The 20,684-nt window shown below is 38.0% G+C and overlaps 3 protein-coding genes across 3 annotated transcripts; all 3 read right to left on the bottom strand.

The window, feature by feature from the left end:
• Nucleotides 1–1,369: 1,369 nt before the first annotated feature.
• Nucleotides 1,370–3,382, bottom strand: LOC311487396 (odorant receptor 131-2-like). The gene is made up of 2 exons (XM_084543653.1): nucleotides 2,825–3,382; nucleotides 1,370–2,739 (listed from the first exon to the last, which is right to left on the bottom strand). Exons 1-2 carry the CDS (start codon nucleotides 2,972–2,974, stop codon nucleotides 1,972–1,974), a joined length of 918 nt encoding a protein of 305 aa, XP_084399779.1. The 5' UTR covers nucleotides 2,975–3,382; the 3' UTR covers nucleotides 1,370–1,971.
• Nucleotides 3,383–7,243: 3,861 nt separating this feature from the next.
• Nucleotides 7,244–9,166, bottom strand: LOC311486689 (odorant receptor 131-2-like). Its single transcript, XM_084542644.1, has 2 exons — nucleotides 8,609–9,166; nucleotides 7,244–8,523 (listed from the first exon to the last, which is right to left on the bottom strand). Exons 1-2 carry the CDS (start codon nucleotides 8,756–8,758, stop codon nucleotides 7,756–7,758), a joined length of 918 nt encoding a protein of 305 aa, XP_084398770.1. The 5' UTR covers nucleotides 8,759–9,166; the 3' UTR covers nucleotides 7,244–7,755.
• Nucleotides 9,167–13,436: 4,270 nt separating this feature from the next.
• On the bottom strand, nucleotides 13,437–15,995 carry LOC311486920 (odorant receptor 131-2-like; the record flags this gene model as incomplete). The annotated part of the gene is made up of 3 exons (XM_084542941.1): nucleotides 13,437–14,316; nucleotides 15,078–15,237; nucleotides 15,982–15,995. The coding sequence occupies 3 exons, from the start codon at nucleotides 15,993–15,995 to the stop codon at nucleotides 13,519–13,521; spliced, it is 972 nt and encodes a 323-aa protein (XP_084399067.1). The 3' UTR covers nucleotides 13,437–13,518.
• Between the last annotated feature and the right edge of the window lie 4,689 nt (nucleotides 15,996–20,684).

Here is a 20,684-nt window from a genome sequence, read left to right as displayed (position 1 = left end):
AAGACATTGGAAGTCGGATAATGTACCTTAATTTGAAATGTGGATGAGGGAGCTTAGTGATACCCTATGTATGGAGAAACGTAGATATAAAAATGCAGGCAGACGGAAAATTTTTGATAAAGTATGGGAGCCAGTCTTGAAATACCTGAAGGACTTGAGAGAGACCAATATATAAACGATTTCTCAGGATGACTCTGTGATGATACTGATGGTATTCAGTACCCAGGTTGTATGGTTGCTTTCTTAAGTAACATGTATTCTATTCAATGCCCACTTGGCAATAAAAAGAATATACAAAAAAAAACAAAAACAGTCCTGTTACTATAACCCACATTCATATTGTGGATTATGACAATATCCAAAGAACCAGCTTTCTTCTATCTGTGTGAAAACATATCAGTCGAGTCAGGACCCAGTTTAAAGCAAGTAGTTATCTGCAGCACTTACCGTAGTTAATACGTGGAAACACTAATCGTACGGCTCCAGAAGATCCCAGACTTTATATGTGCTAAGTCAAGATTCACTGGGTGTGTGCACATGTTTACGTGTCCCATACACGTGGGCCGTAGGTGTGTAACTATACTGTAATTAGCATTATTGCACAAACATATACATAGAAAATGTTGAACATTTAACACATTACATCACATCATTGTCAAGTTGAGCATTTCATACACAGGGCAAATTAGTGGGATTCAGTTGCGTAATCTTTTTTATTAGATTCATTCAGAAATATAAAGTGAAAGTATTTTAGCACATAACAAGAAAATTTGCAGCTGATGTACTTTATTGAATATATTGAAAAATATTCTGGGATTAGAAGTTCATTTAATGCCCCCATGTTTATCGCTACTGAGAATAATTGACTCACGACTAGTTTACACAGCAAATATATATTTCTCTATTTGCCTCACAGCAAGAAGGTTCCAGGTTCAAATCCATGGGCTGACTGGGTCTTTCTGTGTGGAGTTTGCATGTTCTCCCTGTGTCTGCTTGGGTTCTCTCCAGTTACTCCGACTTCCTCTCATCGTCCAAAGACATGCTCATGAGGTTAGTTTTCTTCACAGGAAAAGCGGTTACAGAAGAAGAAGAAAGTGCTAAAGACTGAAGACACACAGTCCAACACACACCCACACACAGACACATGTTCAATGTCAGTACACACACCCCTAACATGCAGACAAATAAAATAACATGACCTCGCAAGTACAGTATCGTTTCGTTCTTTGTTATCCAGAAACTAATCTTTTTATACAACAGGCCCATGTAATGGGATTTGGTGGTCAACAGTAAAATTGCCAAACACACACACACACACACACACACACACACACACACACACACACACACACACACCCCCACACACTAATATTCTCATAAACTCCATATATTTAATATTTAGTAGTTTTGATTAGGGCTGGAGTTGATTAACAGATTTAAGCAAAAAAAGTTGAAAAAATATTTATCTGATACATTTTTACAGCAGTCAAAGTAAGTGGCTGTTTTCAGCCACTAACCGTATGAAAGGAAGTTTTATTGAAAATCAGATGCTGCACAAAAATTAAATATGCTTCAAAGTCAATGATGTTACTAACCTTTGACATATCAAAGACTGTCATAACTGGTAAAAAAATCTCCCATCTCCAATCATTTTTTATATTGAAAATATGTAGTTTTGTGTTTTTCCCTACCCAAAATCAGTGACTTTATTTTTTAAATTGGCATTTGAAGGGTTAAAATCCTGATAGTTTTTCTTTATATTTTTTTCAGTTTTGATGAGGACTGAGGTTGATTAACAGATTTATGCAAAAAAAGTTGAAAAAAATATTTATCATATATTTTTACAGCAGTTAAAAGTTGGTGGCTGTTTTCAGCCACCAACCGTATGAAAGGGTAGTGTTTTTTTAACGGTACACAAGGGTTAAAACCAACATGTCTTCATAGTTTTGAAAGTCCTCCATAACTTAATTCTTACTGTGGATTAACTTTACATATCAGATACTTTTTTAGGTACTTCCTGAAAGTTTTATCTCTTACACCATAGATGATTGGACTAATGGAGCGAGGCAGGACCTGGATAATAATGTAACAGACGAACAGGGAATCTGGAACATTCTTGGGGAACCATTGCATCAGGGCCTGTTTCAACACAGGTTCTGCATATGTAGCCATACATAACAAAACCTGAAACCCGTGGATGATGATTGTATTTCTGGCCTTTTTAGCATCTTTGCTTGCTGTTTTTGCAGTGAACAGGATCTTGAAGTAAGTGTAAAAGATAACAAACCAAACTATAACTAGATATACAATGTATGTAATGTCCCTCTTCTTGATGATGTTGGGATTTGAAAATGCAATTTCCCTGAGGCAAAACACACGAGAATGAAAGAAATCCAGAGGCTGTGTGGCCAAGGTGATAAGGAGATCAGGAAGAACAGACAACAAGGTGGTCACCCAGATTAAACCAATCAGCATTAACGTTCTTTTGACGGTGCAGATCTGAACATGACGAAAGGGGAAGCAGATGGCGATGTAGCACTCCACCGCCATGCAGGCCAGGTTCAGAGGAGTGTTTTCAGAGGTGAATGCAGCTAGCAGGATGAAAATGCAACAGACGGAGACACTGAGTTTGTAGATGGTGTAGCTGATGATGAACAGAATGATGGTCACCATCACTTGCATCATGTCGTTGACCACCAGGTGAATAAAGAGCATATACCGAGGATTCGTGTAGAAAATCTGGAGAGAGGACAGGCCATGAAAAGAGAGACATTTGAAAAATTCATTATATCCAATCGAAGTGGTCAGTGGAGGAATACTGGACCTGGTGTTTGCGGAAGGTGTGAATGAGGCCGGCATTGATGTAGTTGATGGAGATCCCAATGACCACAACAATCACATTCTTGGTCACAGCTTTAGTGAAGGAGTCACGATACTGTAAAACCACAGTCACGTTGGCAGATGAGGCGTTCATGTCTTTAAAGCTAGAAAGAAAATTTAAAAAATATTTTTCACAATGAATAATCTTTTAAATCATAAAATCCTACATCTGCCTCATGATTCTGGATCTACAGAGTGTAGAACCTGGGGTAGGTATACAGTAATTTAAGTTTTTATCCAACATATAGGCAACATCATAGAAAGTCTGCTCAAATTCTTCAATCTGTAGCATTCACTTTTAAACAACTGTTCATATTTCATTTTCAACTATGGACCTTGACATCGTGGACACTGCAGAACTGTAGTAATGCATTGAAGGTTTGCAGTGATGACGCCTGCACAAGACCACTCAGTAACTACATGAGGAAAAAGATTCTCGCCTTTGACTGTTGGATTATCAACTTCATTATCAATATATTACTTTAACGGACATTACAATGTTTAAAACAGTTAAAACATGACAATCAATAAATGAATAGTTGACATATGTTTGTCTAATTGTGATAGTAATCCCATGTGTATCCCTTCGAAACATTTATATACAGAATGATGTGTAGCTCTTTTAAAACCATCTTTTTTCTTTTCAGTCATTTTTATACAGTTTATTTAGATTTGTTCTAAACAAGTAGTCAGCAGTAGATAAAAACATAAATGAACAAGAGAAAAAACAACAACAAACAGTCCTGTTACAGCCCTATTGAACAGTCCCATCAAAACTGACAAATCCCTGTACAAGGGTAACTTTATGATACATAACTCAATAAAAATTTGGAATCAGATTAAATCATATTTAGAGGCCCCAGATATGTACAGGGATGCGCCAATTTGTGACAATCATGCTTTCAAACCTTCTGCTGCGGACCCAGTGTTTGCTCGTTGGGGGGGGGGGGGGGTTGAGCGATCTGTATGAGGGTGGGCACCTGATGTCTTTTGAACAAATGAAAACTAAGTATAATTTTCCAGTCTCGCATTTTTTCCGTTATCTACAGATCAGAAATTTTATAAAGACCCATGAATCAACACTGTCAGAAATACCACAACACCCTGCACTTGAAAGAATAATTAGAATTACTGCAGGTAAATAAGGAGCAGTATCAAGTCTATTCCAGACACTCTTCAGTCAGATAGAAACTAACACAGAAAAGCAAAGGTCTTCATGGGAGTCTGATCTGGGGAATACTGGGAAACATGTCAGTCGAGTCAGGACCCAGTTTAAAGCAAGTAGTTATCTGCAGCACTTACCGTAGTTAATACATGGAAACACTAATCGTACGGTTCCAGAAGATCCCAGACTTTATATGTGCCAAGTCAAGATTCACTGGGTGTGTGCACATGTTTACGTGTCCCATACACGTGGGCCGTAGGTGTGTAACTATACTGTAATTAGCATTATTGCACAAACATATACATAGAAAATGTTGAACATTTAACACATTACATCACATCATTGTCAAGTTGAGCATTTCATACACAGGGCAAATTAGTGGGATTCAGTTGCGTAATCTTTTTTATTAGATTCATTCAGAAATATAAAGTGAAAGTATTTTAGCACATAACAAGAAAATTTGCAGCTGATGTACTTTATTGAATATATTGAAAAATATTCTGGGATTAGAAGTTCATTTAATGCCCCCATGTTTATCGCTACTGAGAATAATTGACTCACGACTAGTTTACACAGCAAATATATATTTCTCTATTTGCCTCACAGCAAGAAGGTTCCAGGTTCAAATCCATGGGCTGACTGGGTCTTTCTGTGTGGAGTTTGCATGTTCTCCCTGTGTCTGCTTGGGTTCTCTCCAGTTACTCCGACTTCCTCTCATCGTCCAAAGACATGCTCATGAGGTTAGTTTTCTTCACAGGAAAAGCGGTTACAGAAGAAGAAGAAAGTGCTGAGATTTGAAACAATCTTCACACATCACTTTAAACAACCATGCCATCATTATATGAACTAAACCCTTGTGTACGGTTGGGGATGAAAACAGCCACTTGGAGTCACTTTTTTGCTCTTCATTTGACCATAACTTTCACTCTATTGAAGCAGATGAACTGATTTTTGGCGAGGAGCCTTAATTTTACATCAATTTTGTGATCAAAATATGATCTCAAAATTTTCAGTAGGCCAATAATACACTGTGGGCAAATTTACTACCCTTTCATACGGTTAGTGGCTAAAAACAGCCACTCACTTTGAATGCTGTAAAAATAGATCAGATAAATATTTTTTTTCAACTTTTTTTGCTTAAATCTGTTAATCAACTCCAGCCATGATCAAAACTACTAAATATTAAAAAATAAATCAAAATTTTAACCTTTTAAATGCCAATTTAGAAAATAAAGTCACTGATATGGGAAAAAAAATACACACAAAATGACCTATTTTCAATATAAAAAATGATCGGAGACAGGAGATTTTTTTTTACCTGTTATCACAGTCTTGGATATGTCAAAGATTAGTAACATCAATGACTTTGAAGCATATTTAGTTTTTGTGCAGCATCAGATTTTCATTAAAACTTCCTTTCATACGGTCAGTGGCTGTTTTTGCGCCATTGACTCCCATTATAACCACATTATTTGAATGCAGACATGACACTAAATAACAATGCATTTTACAATCCTGGTGATTCCCCCTGTTCAGAAGGACTCAAATTTGGCAATTTTACTGTTGACCACCAAATCGTGCCATTTACCCATTACATAGTCCTGTTGTATAAAAAGCTTAGTTTTCTATTTGATGTATGGAGTTCATGAGAATATTAGTGTAAGTGTGGTGGTGGTGTTGGTGGCGTGGGGAGGTGGAAAGGACAGGGTTAAAGTAGTGACTGCAGGGCTGTCCTCAGGAGCATGAGTTCAAATTATGTGTGTGACCTTTGTGCACTGACATTGATATAACCAAAACAGCTCTCAGAACTACACGAAGTCAACAAAAACAAAGTGTAAGTGATTTTATGCACCTGCTGGCCTGCTGGCCTTTTGATCTTGAGAAGAGTAGCCCTTGCACTCAGAACTACAGACAGTCTACATAGAGTAAACACAAACAAAGTAAGTCAATGTAAGGTCCCGGTGGCCATTTGCTCATGAGAAGAGCAAGAGGAAACATGAAGAGGCACTTCAGCGTCAGAGAAGCACTCAAAATTATTATGGATCCTGAATACCCATGCCAGTGAGCTGCAGGATCCATCAGGAATGTCATCCTGCTCAGCACAAGGCACCGGGAGCCAGCGGTGACACAAGGCCCAAAGAAGAAGCCAGAGATCGTTGTCGCCTACAACCGCTGCAAAGGTGGTGTCGACAATCTGGACAAGGTATGTGCCGGAACATATTTACCATATGTATCCTATTCCTGTAAATTTTTACTGAATTTGTGTGCTTGTAAGAGATGCATTTAGAAGATGTATTTTGTGTTTTGATAATGTTTGCATGATTATTCTCACTGTCATGTGCAGCTTTAGAATAAAATGAAATACTTACCGTTAATGAAATCATTACTTATTGGTTTCTTGTTCTATTATCTTCAAAGGTTGTTGGCACCTACAGTATCAAAAGGAGGACGAAGCGGTGGCCTCAGGTGTTATTTTTTAACATGGTGCATATAATGCTTTTGTTATTTTCATTGCTGTGGATCCCTTCTGGAACCAGGGAAAGCTCCTCAGGAGGAGGCTTTCCTTCGAAGAGCTGGGAAATTCTTTGGTGTCTCCAGCAATTCTAACGAGAGTGCCTTCCTCGTGCACCAGTTGCTGCTGCACTGCTGAGAGAAATGTGGGTTGCTGCAACTGCCCCATCAGAGCCAGAGCAAGAGCCAGCAGCAGCCACCAGCAGCTCAGGAGGAAAGAGGGGAACCTGCACGTTGTGCAAAGGACTGAAAGGAGAACGGTCGCCACTTGCATTTGTTGTGGAGAACACACATGCAAAGTGCACCGGGTGACATGATGCAAGTCTCGCTTAAAGACTGAAGACACACAGTCCAACACACACCCACACACAGACACATGTTCAATGTCAGTACACACACCCCTAACATGCAGACAAATAAAATAACATGACCTCGCAAGTACAGTATCGTTTCGTTCTTTGTTATCCAGAAACTAATCTTTTTATACAACAGGCCCATGTAATGGGATTTGGTGGTCAACAGTAAAATTGCCAAACACACACACACACACACACACACACACACACACACACACACACACACACACCCACACACTAATATTCTCATAAACTCCATATATTTAATATTTAGTAGTTTTGATTAGGGCTGGAGTTGATTAACAGATTTAAGCAAAAAAAGTTGAAAAAATATTTATCTGATACATTTTTACAGCAGTCAAAGTAAGTGGCTGTTTTCAGCCACTAACCGTATGAAAGGAAGTTTTATTGAAAATCAGATGCTGCACAAAAATTAAATATGCTTCAAAGTCAATGATGTTACTAACCTTTGACATATCAAAGACTGTCATAACTGGTAAAAAAATCTCCCATCTCCAATCATTTTTTATATTGAAAATATGTAGTTTTGTGTTTTTCCCTACCCAAAATCAGTGACTTTATTTTTTAAATTGGCATTTGAAGGGTTAAAATCCTGATAGTTTTTCTTTATATTTTTTTCAGTTTTGATGAGGACTGAGGTTGATTAACAGATTTATGCAAAAAAAGTTGAAAAAAATATTTATCATATATTTTTACAGCAGTTAAAAGTTGGTGGCTGTTTTCAGCCACCAACCGTATGAAAGGGTAGTGTTTTTTTAACGGTACACAAGGGTTAAAACCAACATGTCTTCATAGTTTTGAAAGTCCTCCATAACTTAATTCTTACTGTGGATTAACTTTACATGTCAGATACTTTTTTAGGTACTTCCTGAAAGTTTTATCTCTTACACCATAGATGATTGGACTAATGGAGCGAGGCAGGACCTGGATAATAATGTAACAGACGAACAGGGAATCTGGAACATTCTTGGGGAACCATTGCATCAGGGCCTGTTTCAACACAGGTTCTGCATATGTAGCCATACATAACAAAACCTGAAACCCGTGGATGATGATTGTATTTCTGGCCTTTTTAGCATATTTGCTTGCTGTTTTTGCAGTGAACAGGATCTTGAAGTAAGTGTAAAAGATAACAAACCAAACTATAACTAGATATACAATGTATGTAATGTCCCTCTTCTTGATGATGTTGGGATTTGAAAATGCAATTTCCCTGAGGCAAAACACACGAGAATGAAAGAAATCCAGAGGCTGTGTGGCCAAGGTGATAAGGAGATCAGGAAGAACAGACAACAAGGTGGTCACCCAGATTAAACCAATCAGCATTAACGTTCTTTTGACGGTGCAGATCTGAACATGACGAAAGGGGAAGCAGATGGCGATGTAGCACTCCACCGCCATGCAGGCCAGGTTCAGAGGAGTGTTTTCAGAGGTGAATGCAGCTAGCAGGATGAAAATGCAACAGACGGAGACACTGAGTTTGTAGATGGTGTAGCTGATGATGAACAGAATGATGGTCACCATCACTTGCATCATGTCGTTGACCACCAGGTGAATAAAGAGCATATACCGAGGATTCGTGTAGAAAATCTGGAGAGAGGACAGGCCATGAAAAGAGAGACATTTGAAAAATTCATTATATCCAATCGAAGTGGTCAGTGGAGGAATACTGGACCTGGTGTTTGCGGAAGGTGTGAATGAGGCCGGCATTGATGTAGTTGATGGAGATCCCAATGACCACAACAATCACATTCTTGGTCACAGCTTTAGTGAAGGAGTCACGATACTGTAAAACCACAGTCACGTTGGCAGATGAGGCGTTCATGTCTTTAAAGCTAGAAAGAAAATTTAAAAAATATTTTTCACAATGAATAATCTTTTAAATCATAAAATCCTACATCTGCCTCATGATTCTGGATCTACAGAGTGTAGAACCTGGGGTAGGTATACAGTAATTTAAGTTTTTATCCAACATATAGGCAACATCATAGAAAGTCTGCTCAAATTCTTCAATCTGTAGCATTCACTTTTAAACAACTGTTCATATTTCATTTTCAACTATGGACCTTGACATCGTGGACACTGCAGAACTGTAGTAATGCATTGAAGGTTTGCAGTGATGACGCCTGCACAAGACCACTCAGTAACTACATGAGGAAAAAGATTCTCGCCTTTGACTGTTGGATTATCAACTTCATTATCAATATATTACTTTAACGGACATTACAATGTTTAAAACAGTTAAAACATGACAATCAATAAATGAATAGTTGACATATGTTTGTCTAATTGTGATAGTAATCCCATGTGTATCCCTTCGAAACATTTATATACAGAATGATGTGTAGCTCTTTTAAAACCATCTTTTTTCTTTTCAGTCATTTTTATACAGTTTATTTAGATTTGTTCTAAACAAGTAGTCAGCAGTAGATAAAAACATAAATGAACAAGAGAAAAAACAACAACAAACAGTCCTGTTACAGCCCTATTGAACAGTCCCATCAAAACTGACAAATCCCTGTACAAGGGTAACTTTATGATACATAACTCAATAAAAATTTGGAATCAGATTAAATCATATTTAGAGGCCCCAGATATGTACAGGGATGCGCCAATTTGTGACAATCATGCTTTCAAACCTTCTGCTGCGGACCCAGTGTTTGCTCGTTGGGGGGGGGGGGGTTGAGCGATCTGTATGAGGGTGGGCACCTGATGTCTTTTGAACAAATGAAAACTAAGTATAATTTTCCAGTCTCGCATTTTTTCCGTTATCTACAGATCAGAAATTTTATAAAGACCCATGAATCAACACTGTCAGAAATACCACAACACCCTGCACTTGAAAGAATAATTAGAATTACTGCAGGTAAATAAGGAGCAGTATCAAGTCTATTCCAGACACTCTTCAGTCAGATAGAAACTAACACAGAAAAGCAAAGGTCTTCATGGGAGTCTGATCTGGGGAATACTGGGAAACATGTCAGTCGAGTCAGGACCCAGTTTAAAGCAAGTAGTTATCTGCAGCACTTACCGTAGTTAATACATGGAAACACTAATCGTACGGTTCCAGAAGATCCCAGACTTTATATGTGCCAAGTCAAGATTCACTGGGTGTGTGCACATGTTTACGTGTCCCATACACGTGGGCCGTAGGTGTGTAACTATACTGTAATTAGCATTATTGCACAAACATATACATAGAAAATGTTGAACATTTAACACATTACATCACATCATTGTCAAGTTGAGCATTTCATACACAGGGCAAATTAGTGGGATTCAGTTGCGTAATCTTTTTTATTAGATTCATTCAGAAATATAAAGTGAAAGTATTTTAGCACATAACAAGAAAATTTGCAGCTGATGTACTTTATTGAATATATTGAAAAATATTCTGGGATTAGAAGTTCATTTAATGCCCCCATGTTTATCGCTACTGAGAATAATTGACTCACGACTAGTTTACACAGCAAATATATATTTCTCTATTTGCCTCACAGCAAGAAGGTTCCAGGTTCAAATCCATGGGCTGACTGGGTCTTTCTGTGTGGAGTTTGCATGTTCTCCCTGTGTCTGCTTGGGTTCTCTCCAGTTACTCCGACTTCCTCTAATCGTCCAAAGACATGCTCATGAGGTTAGTTTTCTTCACAGGAAAAGCGGTTACAGAAGAAGAAGAAAGTGCTGAGATTTGAAACAATCTTCACACATCACTTTAAACAACCATGCCATCATTATATGAACTAAACCCTTGTGTACGGTTGGGGATGAAAACAGCCACTTGGAGTCACTTTTTTGCTCTTCATTTGACCATAACTTTCACTCTATTGAAGCAGATGAACTGATTTTTGGCGAGGAGCCTTAATTTTACATCAATTTTGTGATCAAAATATGATCTCAAAATTTTCAGTAGGCCAATAATACACTGTGGGCAAATTTACTACCCTTTCATACGGTTAGTGGCTAAAAACAGCCACTCACTTTGAATGCTGTAAAAATAGATCAGATAAATATTTTTTTTCAACTTTTTTTGCTTAAATCTGTTAATCAACTCCAGCCATGATCAAAACTACTAAATATTAAAAAATAAATCAAAATTTTAACCTTTTAAATGCCAATTTAGAAAATAAAGTCACTGATATGGGAAAAAAAATACACACAAAATGACCTATTTTCAATATAAAAAATGATCGGAGACAGGAGATTTTTTTTTACCTGTTATCACAGTCTTGGATATGTCAAAGATTAGTAACATCAATGACTTTGAAGCATATTTAGTTTTTGTGCAGCATCAGATTTTCATTAAAACTTCCTTTCATACGGTCAGTGGCTGTTTTTGCGCCATTGACTCCCATTATAACCACATTATTTGAATGCAGACATGACACTAAATAACAATGCATTTTACAATCCTGGTGATTCCCCCTGTTCAGAAGGACTCAAATTTGGCAATTTTACTGTTGACCACCAAATCGTGCCATTTACCCATTACATAGTCCTGTTGTATAAAAAGCTTAGTTTTCTATTTGATGTATGGAGTTCATGAGAATATTAGTGTAAGTGTGGTGGTGGTGTTGGTGGCGTGGGGAGGTGGAAAGGACAGGGTTAAAGTAGTGACTGCAGGGCTGTCCTCAGGAGCATGAGTTCAAATTATGTGTGTGACCTTTGTGCACTGACATTGATATAACCAAAACAGCTCTCAGAACTACACGAAGTCAACAAAAACAAAGTGTAAGTGATTTTATGCACCTGCTGGCCTGCTGGCCTTTTGATCTTGAGAAGAGTAGCCCTTGCACTCAGAACTACAGACAGTCTACATAGAGTAAACACAAACAAAGTAAGTCAATGTAAGGTCCCGGTGGCCATTTGCTCATGAGAAGAGCAAGAGGAAACATGAAGAGGCACTTCAGCGTCAGAGAAGCACTCAAAATTATTATGGAGCCTGAATACCCATGCCAGTGAGCTGCAGGATCCATCAGGAATGTCATCCTGCTCAGCACGAGGCACCGGGAGTCAGCGGTGACACAAGGCCCAAAGAAGAAGCCAGAGATCGTTGTCGCCTACAACCGCTGCAAAGGTGGTGTCGACAATCTGGACAAGGTATGTGCCGGAACATATTTACCATATGTATCCTATTCCTGTAAATTTTTACTGAATTTGTGTGCTTGTAAGAGATGCATTTAGAAGATGTATTTTTGGGTTTTGATAATGTTTGCATGATTATTCTCACTGTCATGTGCAGCTTTAGAATAAAATGAAATACTTACCGTTAATGAAATCATTACTTATTGGTTTCTTGTTCTATTATCTTCAAAGGTTGTTGGCACCTACAGTATCAAAAGGAGGACGAAGCGGTGGCCTCAGGTGTTATTTTTTAACATGGTGCATATAATGCTTTTGTTATTTTCATTGCTGTGGATCCCTTCTGGAACCAGGGAAAGCACCTCAGGAGGAGACTTTCCTTCGAAGAGCTGGGAAATTCTTTGGTGTCTCCAGCAATTCTAAGGAGAGTGCCTTCCTCGTGCACCAGTTGCTGCTGCACTGCTGAGAGAAATGCGGGTTGCTGCAACTGCCCCATCAGAGCCAGAGCAAGAGCCAGCAGAAGCCACCAGCAGCTCAGGAGGGAAGAGGGGAACCTGCACGTTGTGCAAAGGACTGAAAGGAGAATGGTCGCCACTTGCATTTGTTGTGGAGAACACACATGCAAAGTGCACCGGGTGACATGATGCAAGTCTCGCTTAAAGACTGAAGACACACAGTCCCACCCACACACAGACACATGTTCAATGTCAGTACACACACCCCTAACATGCAGACAAATAAAATAACATGACCTCGCAAGTACAGTATCGTTTCGTTCTTTGTTATCCAGAAACTAATCTTTTTATACAACAGGCCCATGTAATGGGATTTGGTGGTCAACAGTAAAATTACCAAACACACACACACACACACACACACACACACTAATATTCTCATAAACTCCATATATTTAATATTTAGTAGTTTTGATTAGGGCTGGAGTTGATTAACAGATTTAAGCAAAAAAAGTTGAAAAAATATTTATCTGATACATTTTTACAGCAGTCAAAGTAAGTGGCTGTTTTCAGCCACTAACCGTATGAAAGGAAGTTTTATTGAAAATCAGATGCTGCACAAAAATTAAATATGCTTCAAAGTCAATCATGTTACTAACCTTTGACATATCCAAGACTGTGGGGAGGTGGAAAGGACCTAAAAAAATCTCCCATCTCCAATAATTTTTTATATTGAAAATATGTAGTTTTGTGTTTTTCCCTACCCAAAATCAGTGACTCTATGTTTTAAATTGGCATTTAAAGGGTTAAAATCCTGATTGTTTTTTTTTTATATATATATATTGCAGTTTTGATGAGGACTGAGGTTGATTAACAGATTTATGCAAAAAAAGTTGAAAAAAATATTTATCTGATATATTTTTACAGCAGTTAAAAGTTGGTGGCTGTTTTCAGCCACCAACCGTATGAAAGGGTAGTGTTTTTTTAACGGTACACAAGGGTTAAAACCAACATGTCTTCATAGTTTTGAAAGTCCTCCATAACTTAATTCTTACTGTGGATTAACTTTACATGTCAGATACTTTTTTAGGTACTTCCTGAAAGTTTTATCTCTTACACCATAGATGATTGGACTAATGGAGCGAGGCAGGACCTGGATAATAATGTAACAGGCGAACAGGGAATCTGAAACATTCTTAGGGAACCATTGCATCAGGGCCTGTTTCAACACAGGTTCTGCATATGTAGCCATACATAACAAAACCTGAAACCCGTGGATGATGATTGTATTTCTGGCCTTTTTAGCATCTTTGCTTGCTGTTTTTGCAGTGAACATGATCTTGAAGTAAGTGTAAAAGATAACAAACCAAACTATAACTAGATACACAATATATATAATGTCCCTCTTCTTGATGATGTGGGGATTTGGAAATGCAGTTTCCCTGAGGCAAAACACACGAGAATGAAAGAAATCCAGAGGCTGTGTAGCCAAGGTGATGAAGAGATCAGGAAGAACAGACAACATGCTGGTCACCCAGATTAAACCAATCAGTATTAATGTTCTTTTGATGGTGCAGATCTGAACGTGACGAAAGGGGAAGCAGATGGCGATGTAGCACTCCACCGCCATGCAGGCCAGGTTCAGAGGAGTGTTTTCAGTGGTGAACAGAGCAAGCAGGATGAAAGTGCAACAGATGGAGACGTTTATCTTGTAGAGGATGTAGCTGATGATGAACAGTAGGACAGTCAGCATCACTTGGATCATGTCGTTGACCACCAGATGGAAAAACAGGATATACCGAGGGTTCATGTAGAAAATCTGGAGGGTAGGTAGGAAAGCACACAGGAATGAAATTGAGGTTCATTTGGAGTAATGAATTTATGACTGAATACAATTAATAATGGGTAATTCACACAGTCACATTGATTTTTCATAGACATTGTTGCATGGTAGTTTGATTTAGGTTGAGACTTTCAGGTTAAACTATCTGCACAAATGATTTGGAACTCTGCAGATATGAAACATCCTGCAAATTGCAAGTTGCATTTTGATGAGAAACATCCGTCATTATCACTGTGTTTGTTCGTGGAGATCAAAATCAAATGATAAAACTCAGTCTTTTTATTTTGAAATTCTGGGAAGGACTTGTGAGCGTCCTCTTCTCCATGTCAACAATGACGAGGCTCATGGTTAATGTTGTATTTAGACATGTTTGCTTTTACAAACTTAGAGACAGAAAATGGTGATTTGAAAAGTGTTTTGACTCCTCTCTGGGGGTTGTACTGAATGTCTTTAAGTTAAAAAATAAAATCATTTAGTGAATCATATAAAGACTGATTATGTCAAAACATGTTCAGAAAACACATTCACCCAGTAAAACTTTAATTTATGATTGTGATCAATTCAGCTTTAATTATTATTTTAAACTAGGATCCAGTTGTGGGATCTAGAAGCTTGTTTAATGAATGTGCCAGATACACATTTAATTTGTATTCCTTATGCTTTTGAACAACGGCCAAAAACCTGATCACTAATTCAAATTATTATTTCTAGCATATTTTTTCAGTACATGAACATTTTAGTATTTTTCATTCAAGGAATTATCAGACCTGGTGTTTGCGGAAGGTCTGAATGAGTCCTGCATTGATGTAGTTGATTGAGATCCCAATGACCACAACAATCACATTCTTGGTCACAGCTTTAGTGAAGGAGTCACGATACTGTAAAACCATGGTCACATTGGCAGATGACACGTTCATCTCTTGAAGGCTGAAAAACCAATGAGAAAATAAAACATGCAACAAACGTGTCGTAATTTGTTGTAGACGGTCACGGAGAATGCACACCTGTGTGAATCAGATTCTGTTACCACCACTTCACATTACATTATCTCTACTACATCGTGATAGTTTCCACAGTTCTCCTTCAAATGTATCTGCTGTCATTTTTGCGTCAACATAATAAATAATAGTTTTAGTTTAGCAAGTAACACGTTGAGAAATAACAATGTGAAATGAGTTAATTTAATCATTTTAATTGCATGCTGTCACAAACTAGCTATTGCAAATAAATGCTACATGTACTCTTTATTTACACCATCACTGAATTAGATACGCAGTAATTTAAATCTCACAATTATGACATAAACATAGTTTAAATTGAATATTTATGTCATTATCAGCCACTTTCGTCCAGCAGACTCTAAATTGTAAATCTGAATGACAGAATTATTCTCATTATTCTGCATCTACTAAGAAAACAGATCAATAAAACAAACTGCAAACAGGCCTGTGTTAGCATACCTGGTTCTGAAATGGTTATACAGTAAATAGTATACAGTAGATGGATCAGCTTTGTCTGAATCTGAACTGTATATAAAGAATAGGGTAGCAGGCTGAGAACAGTTTAAAGCAATTAAAACAACATTAAGTCATTAAGTGTCACATTAATGTTTCACTTCTTCAGATGTTCTATAGTGTCATATCTCCATTTACATAACTACACAGTACTCACCTCAGCTGGTGCATTTAGACCAAAGAACCAACAGTGTTGCATCAGACTTTATATGCGGTGTGGTTACCAATTACCCACGGGATATTGGATCTGCCCTCTCGCCCGATGACAGCTGGGATAGGCTCCAGCAGACCCCCGCGACCCTTAACAGGAATAAGCGGGTACAGAAGATGAATAAATGAATGAATGAATGAAATATTGGATCTGCGTATACATATGTACAGTAGGAAGTTAATGCATACAGGCCGTGGGATGCATTATATAAAGGAATATCTTCACAGAGATAGCCTTACAAACATATATGTGTATGTGTGTGTGTGTGTGTGTGTTTGCACGTGTGCATACATTTAGCAGTATGAAAATAACCTTGCAAGCAAAGATGAAATTGTTTTATATTCCCAAAGATCCCGCAAGATGGCAGATGTGGATTACTGCAATAAAACCCACAAGAAACTGGAAAAAGAAAACTGAGCGGTGGGATCCCTCAAGAAACAGATTTCGCTTGTGTAGCGATCACTTTATTATCAGGTACAGAATCCAGCGTTTTCCAAGTGTAATGTCTTGTTTATTTAGCATGTTTTTAACACGATGTCCAACAGATTTCTTTTCATAAAGGCAAGTTAGACTAATGTTTATAATGTGGATCACCTGGGCCATGATAAGGGTCCGTGATATATAATCCGTCGAGTTTTTCCTTGTACTGGTCAATTTCTGGTCAATCTGTTTAAAGCACACAGTAAACTCTGACGGCCTGAAATCAGTGCTGGTGCCATTCATTTTTCCTCAGAGTTTTCCTGCCAATATGGCGGTGTCAATAAAAACAAAAAAGTCATGTGACGACCGGAGCTCCGAGTGAGGAGCTACAGTAACTAGCTCTTAGCATCTTTACAAGCTGGCTAGTTAAAAACCAAAGTACATTTGCCAACACAGGCTTTAAACAGTAAGTGTGCAGCTGTGTTTGCAGGGTGATTGACTCAACTCCAGTTAAATGCACATTTTAAATCAGCTGCATTATAGCTGTATAACAGTTATTTACTGAGATTTGTCAGGGGGAGACAAACTTTTCCACCGACATTAATGTTGTGCATTAGCTTTAAATTATAACTTCTTCTCCTGTCAATTTTAATGATATATTTTTTTTTTATGTGAGTAACTGATACAATAGTCGTAAATTATTGCGTTAAGTAAAATGTGTACAGTGAGCTGCATGTTTTGTGTTAGCTAACACACTGATGGTGGTGTACATGTTAGCAATGTGCTCTAATCAGGTTTCATGTGTCACTACCTAAATTTGGAAGTTCCCAGTTTCAAGTAAAAATTGCCATTTTCTGTGCTTCACTTTGTTTGCTGTGTCCATCCTCAGAGACAGTGCGTGACAGACGGTGTTGTATAGGTCTGAACTGGTCACTCTGTCTGATTCTGGCAGACCTTTTGTTGACATTCAGTATGAAGGGGATAAAAATGGCTGTCTTTTATGAAAACTAGAACATGTTTCAATCATATATATGTTAAAGTTTACCTCACACTTCTTCAGTTCTGGACTTTCCTGAGTAGACTTACTGTAAGCGACACTTTCCACAACAATGACTTCCGGGACTTCGTGACATTTTCATTGATCCTCTGTGTATTCAGGGAGTGAGTCCCGCTGCAGGGCACAGAATGAGCAAGCATCTCATCAATCCTCATTAGGAACTAACAGTAAAGGTCACGCACACTGGGGCAGCTTGTTATGTAGCATTCAGCATGAAGTTCATAGACACAGCATCAAAGGGATTTATTAGACGTGTTTTCTGAGAGAGTTTCTCATCATTAACATTAAAATACGTTGCAGTATACTCTGTGGAGGTGATTAAGTTCATGGACATTAACAAGGTGGTTAGAAAACAAAATAAATATTCTCTTTGGACGGATGCTAATTCACAAGGGGAACAGATCTTGTCCTCACTTGTCTGTTTTGTTGTTTAATTATCTGAAAACTTTCAAGCACTTCAAAACTTTTCTTTCAAACTCTTCACTTCTCAATCAAAGAAAGATATGTGTTCTACAAAACTGATTAAATGTGCTTTTAAATTAATTTCCTGTTCATCTGTTTTAAGAATCAATATTAATTGATCAGTCGATGTTTCTGCAGCACCTTTAATAATCTGATATTTTGTGCTGCTAAAAGGAAAATTACTAAAAATTAGCTTGTTGAATCTTCTCTTAAACTGAATATCTCCAACTGTTGTTTGGACAAAAGCGGATATTTTCATTAGAGCAAGAATTATTAATCCATTCAGTCATACTGCAGAATATCCTTTGAGCAGTGTTTTGATGATTAATTAATCTTTTAATTCATTTTTGTTTTTGGAGGGTTCATCTCAGTTTTTTATTTATATTATCTGGCATTTCTTTGTTTGTAAACTGAACAAGATATTTGATGAAGTCTTCTGTGCCTTAGGAAAATGTAACATTTGGAAAAAATAATTAATTAAAAGATAGATCAATTAGAAGTTAAATGTAAATTTACATGTAAACTTGGAACTGTGTGGAAATGGACATAGCAGATGCTTTTAACCAGAACATCATATCAGTTTTAGTCTCTACTTAGAATTGATTTTAAGATGTTACTGATTACATTTGAAGCTCTTCCTGGCCCCGGCTATATCACTGACCTTGTAGCATCAGAGAAGCCGGCACATACCTTGAGATCTTCAAGCACTACTTTCCCTAGCCTTCTGTTCCCAGGGCCCGTCTGAAAACAAAAGGGGACAGGACGTACGCAACTACGGCCCCACGACTGCAGAATGATCTGCCTATGGAACTCTGGTCAGCTGTGATCTCCTTCAAATCTGTACTTAACACAAACTTTCAACAGAGCCTTTCCTGGTTTTAATTGAGTTTTAACTGAGATAAGTTTGACTTAGGTACCTGCTTTCAAAATTGCATATTTTTATGTTTTTTTGAAGCACTTTGTAATGTTAAATTATTATGATAATGAGGGCTGCACAGTGGCGAGGTGGTTAGCACTGATGCCTCACAGCAAGGTGGTCACCGGTTCGAATCCATGGGCCGGCTGGCATATCTGTGTGGAGTTTGCATGTTCTCCCTGTGTCTGCGTGGGTTCTCTCCGGGTACTCCGGCTTCCTCCCACCATCCAAAGACATGCTCATTAGGTTAATTGGTGACTCTAAATTGGCCGTAGGTGTGTGTGTGAGTGTGAATGGTTGTCTGTCTCTGTGTTAGCCCTGCGATGGACTGGCGACCTGTCCAGAGTGTACCCCGCCTCTCGCCCGATGACAGCTGGGATAGGCTCCACCCCCGTGACCCTTAACAGGACCAAACGGGTATAGAAGATGAATGAATGAATGAATTATGATAATGAGCTAGGTCGTACCAATGACGTACACATTTACAGTTTTACACCAGCATACTCTAGAAATAGTAAACAGCAGTCTACTGTAGTTGCTAGCTCAAACAACGAGTAGTATTTGCACAGTTTACATTGAAGATCTAAAGTTATAAAACATAAGAATGTTTGCAGGCCAACTGTCCTTTACCAGACGTCATCAGGTTCAGTTTGTTCTCAAAACAAACAAGAATCTACTGGGACAAACATGCCTTGCATCAGTCTGCAGAGAACATGTGCTGAAGGTCACTGTTAGTAATGAAGCTCGTTGTTTGAAGGCAGTAAGTGATCCCCGTGGAGCTGCTCTTTAAACGCAGCAAGTGGCAGCCCACAAGGAATTCTCTTTGTTCCTCTGTGTTTCTCTCATGTCTGCATGCCATTGATAAAAATTAAACTTACCGGTGATCCACTGAGAACAGACTTTTGTCATTAGGGTACGTGTGTGCAAACTCTCACCGCCATCGTCTTCCATAGATAAGTTTAGTAAAGTTACTGGCCCTTAACCCTGCTTTCAGCCCATTTCTCATAGACTTTTGTTTGTGGCAAACCCTACCTTTGTAATTATAGTTTTTAATTATGTAGAGCTCCAGTGTTCATTCTGATGATGTAGATCAATAATTTTAGGTGAGACACAAATATCTCACAGTATTGACCAGAAAATATCATCATCCAGTTTGAGGACACTGGGCGTTAAGTATACACCATTTGAACATCTGTTTGACCAGAAAATAGTCTTAAACACTTTTGCGTTCTCAAAGTCAGCTAAGAGATAAAAAGGTCAAAGTGTCCCTGGAGCTGAGGTTTACACGTACTGTATATAGCTTAAACGAATTGTAAAAATGATTCATAATATAAATACATGTCTAATAATTATATAATTTTGAGACTAATTATAGGAATTTAGAGATGCGTTTTATTGATGTTTTTCTGATGGATTAGTTTACACAAACTAGCTTACATTGGTTATTTAGTGCACAGTAGATCTGCCCAACATGTAAAAAAACAACGTACAGTTTATAAGGAACAAACTTTATGTTTATTCACTGTAAATACATAATGTCTGGAGATGCATTTTGGATTAAATGGTGGCCATGTCTATTTACATGCGCAGCTGTAATTCATTTTCTTCTTTCTGCTAAACAACTTTTGAAATAACAGACTTGTGATGTGTGTGTTGTCAGATTGGTCAAGATGTTTTCTTAGTTTGCATGTTTTTTATTAAGATGCAGTACATGAATGCTTCATCCCAGAAAACTGGGAAGTCTGAAATTTCATACCAGATAAATCAGTACAGAATAGGATATGTTGCTATAAT

The sequence above is a fragment of the Chelon labrosus genome (genome assembly GCF_963514085.1).
Source record: "Chelon labrosus genome assembly, chromosome: 4".
NCBI lineage: Eukaryota > Metazoa > Chordata > Actinopteri > Mugiliformes > Mugilidae > Chelon > Chelon labrosus.
This window is presented reverse-complemented; position numbering and strand designations above follow the sequence as displayed.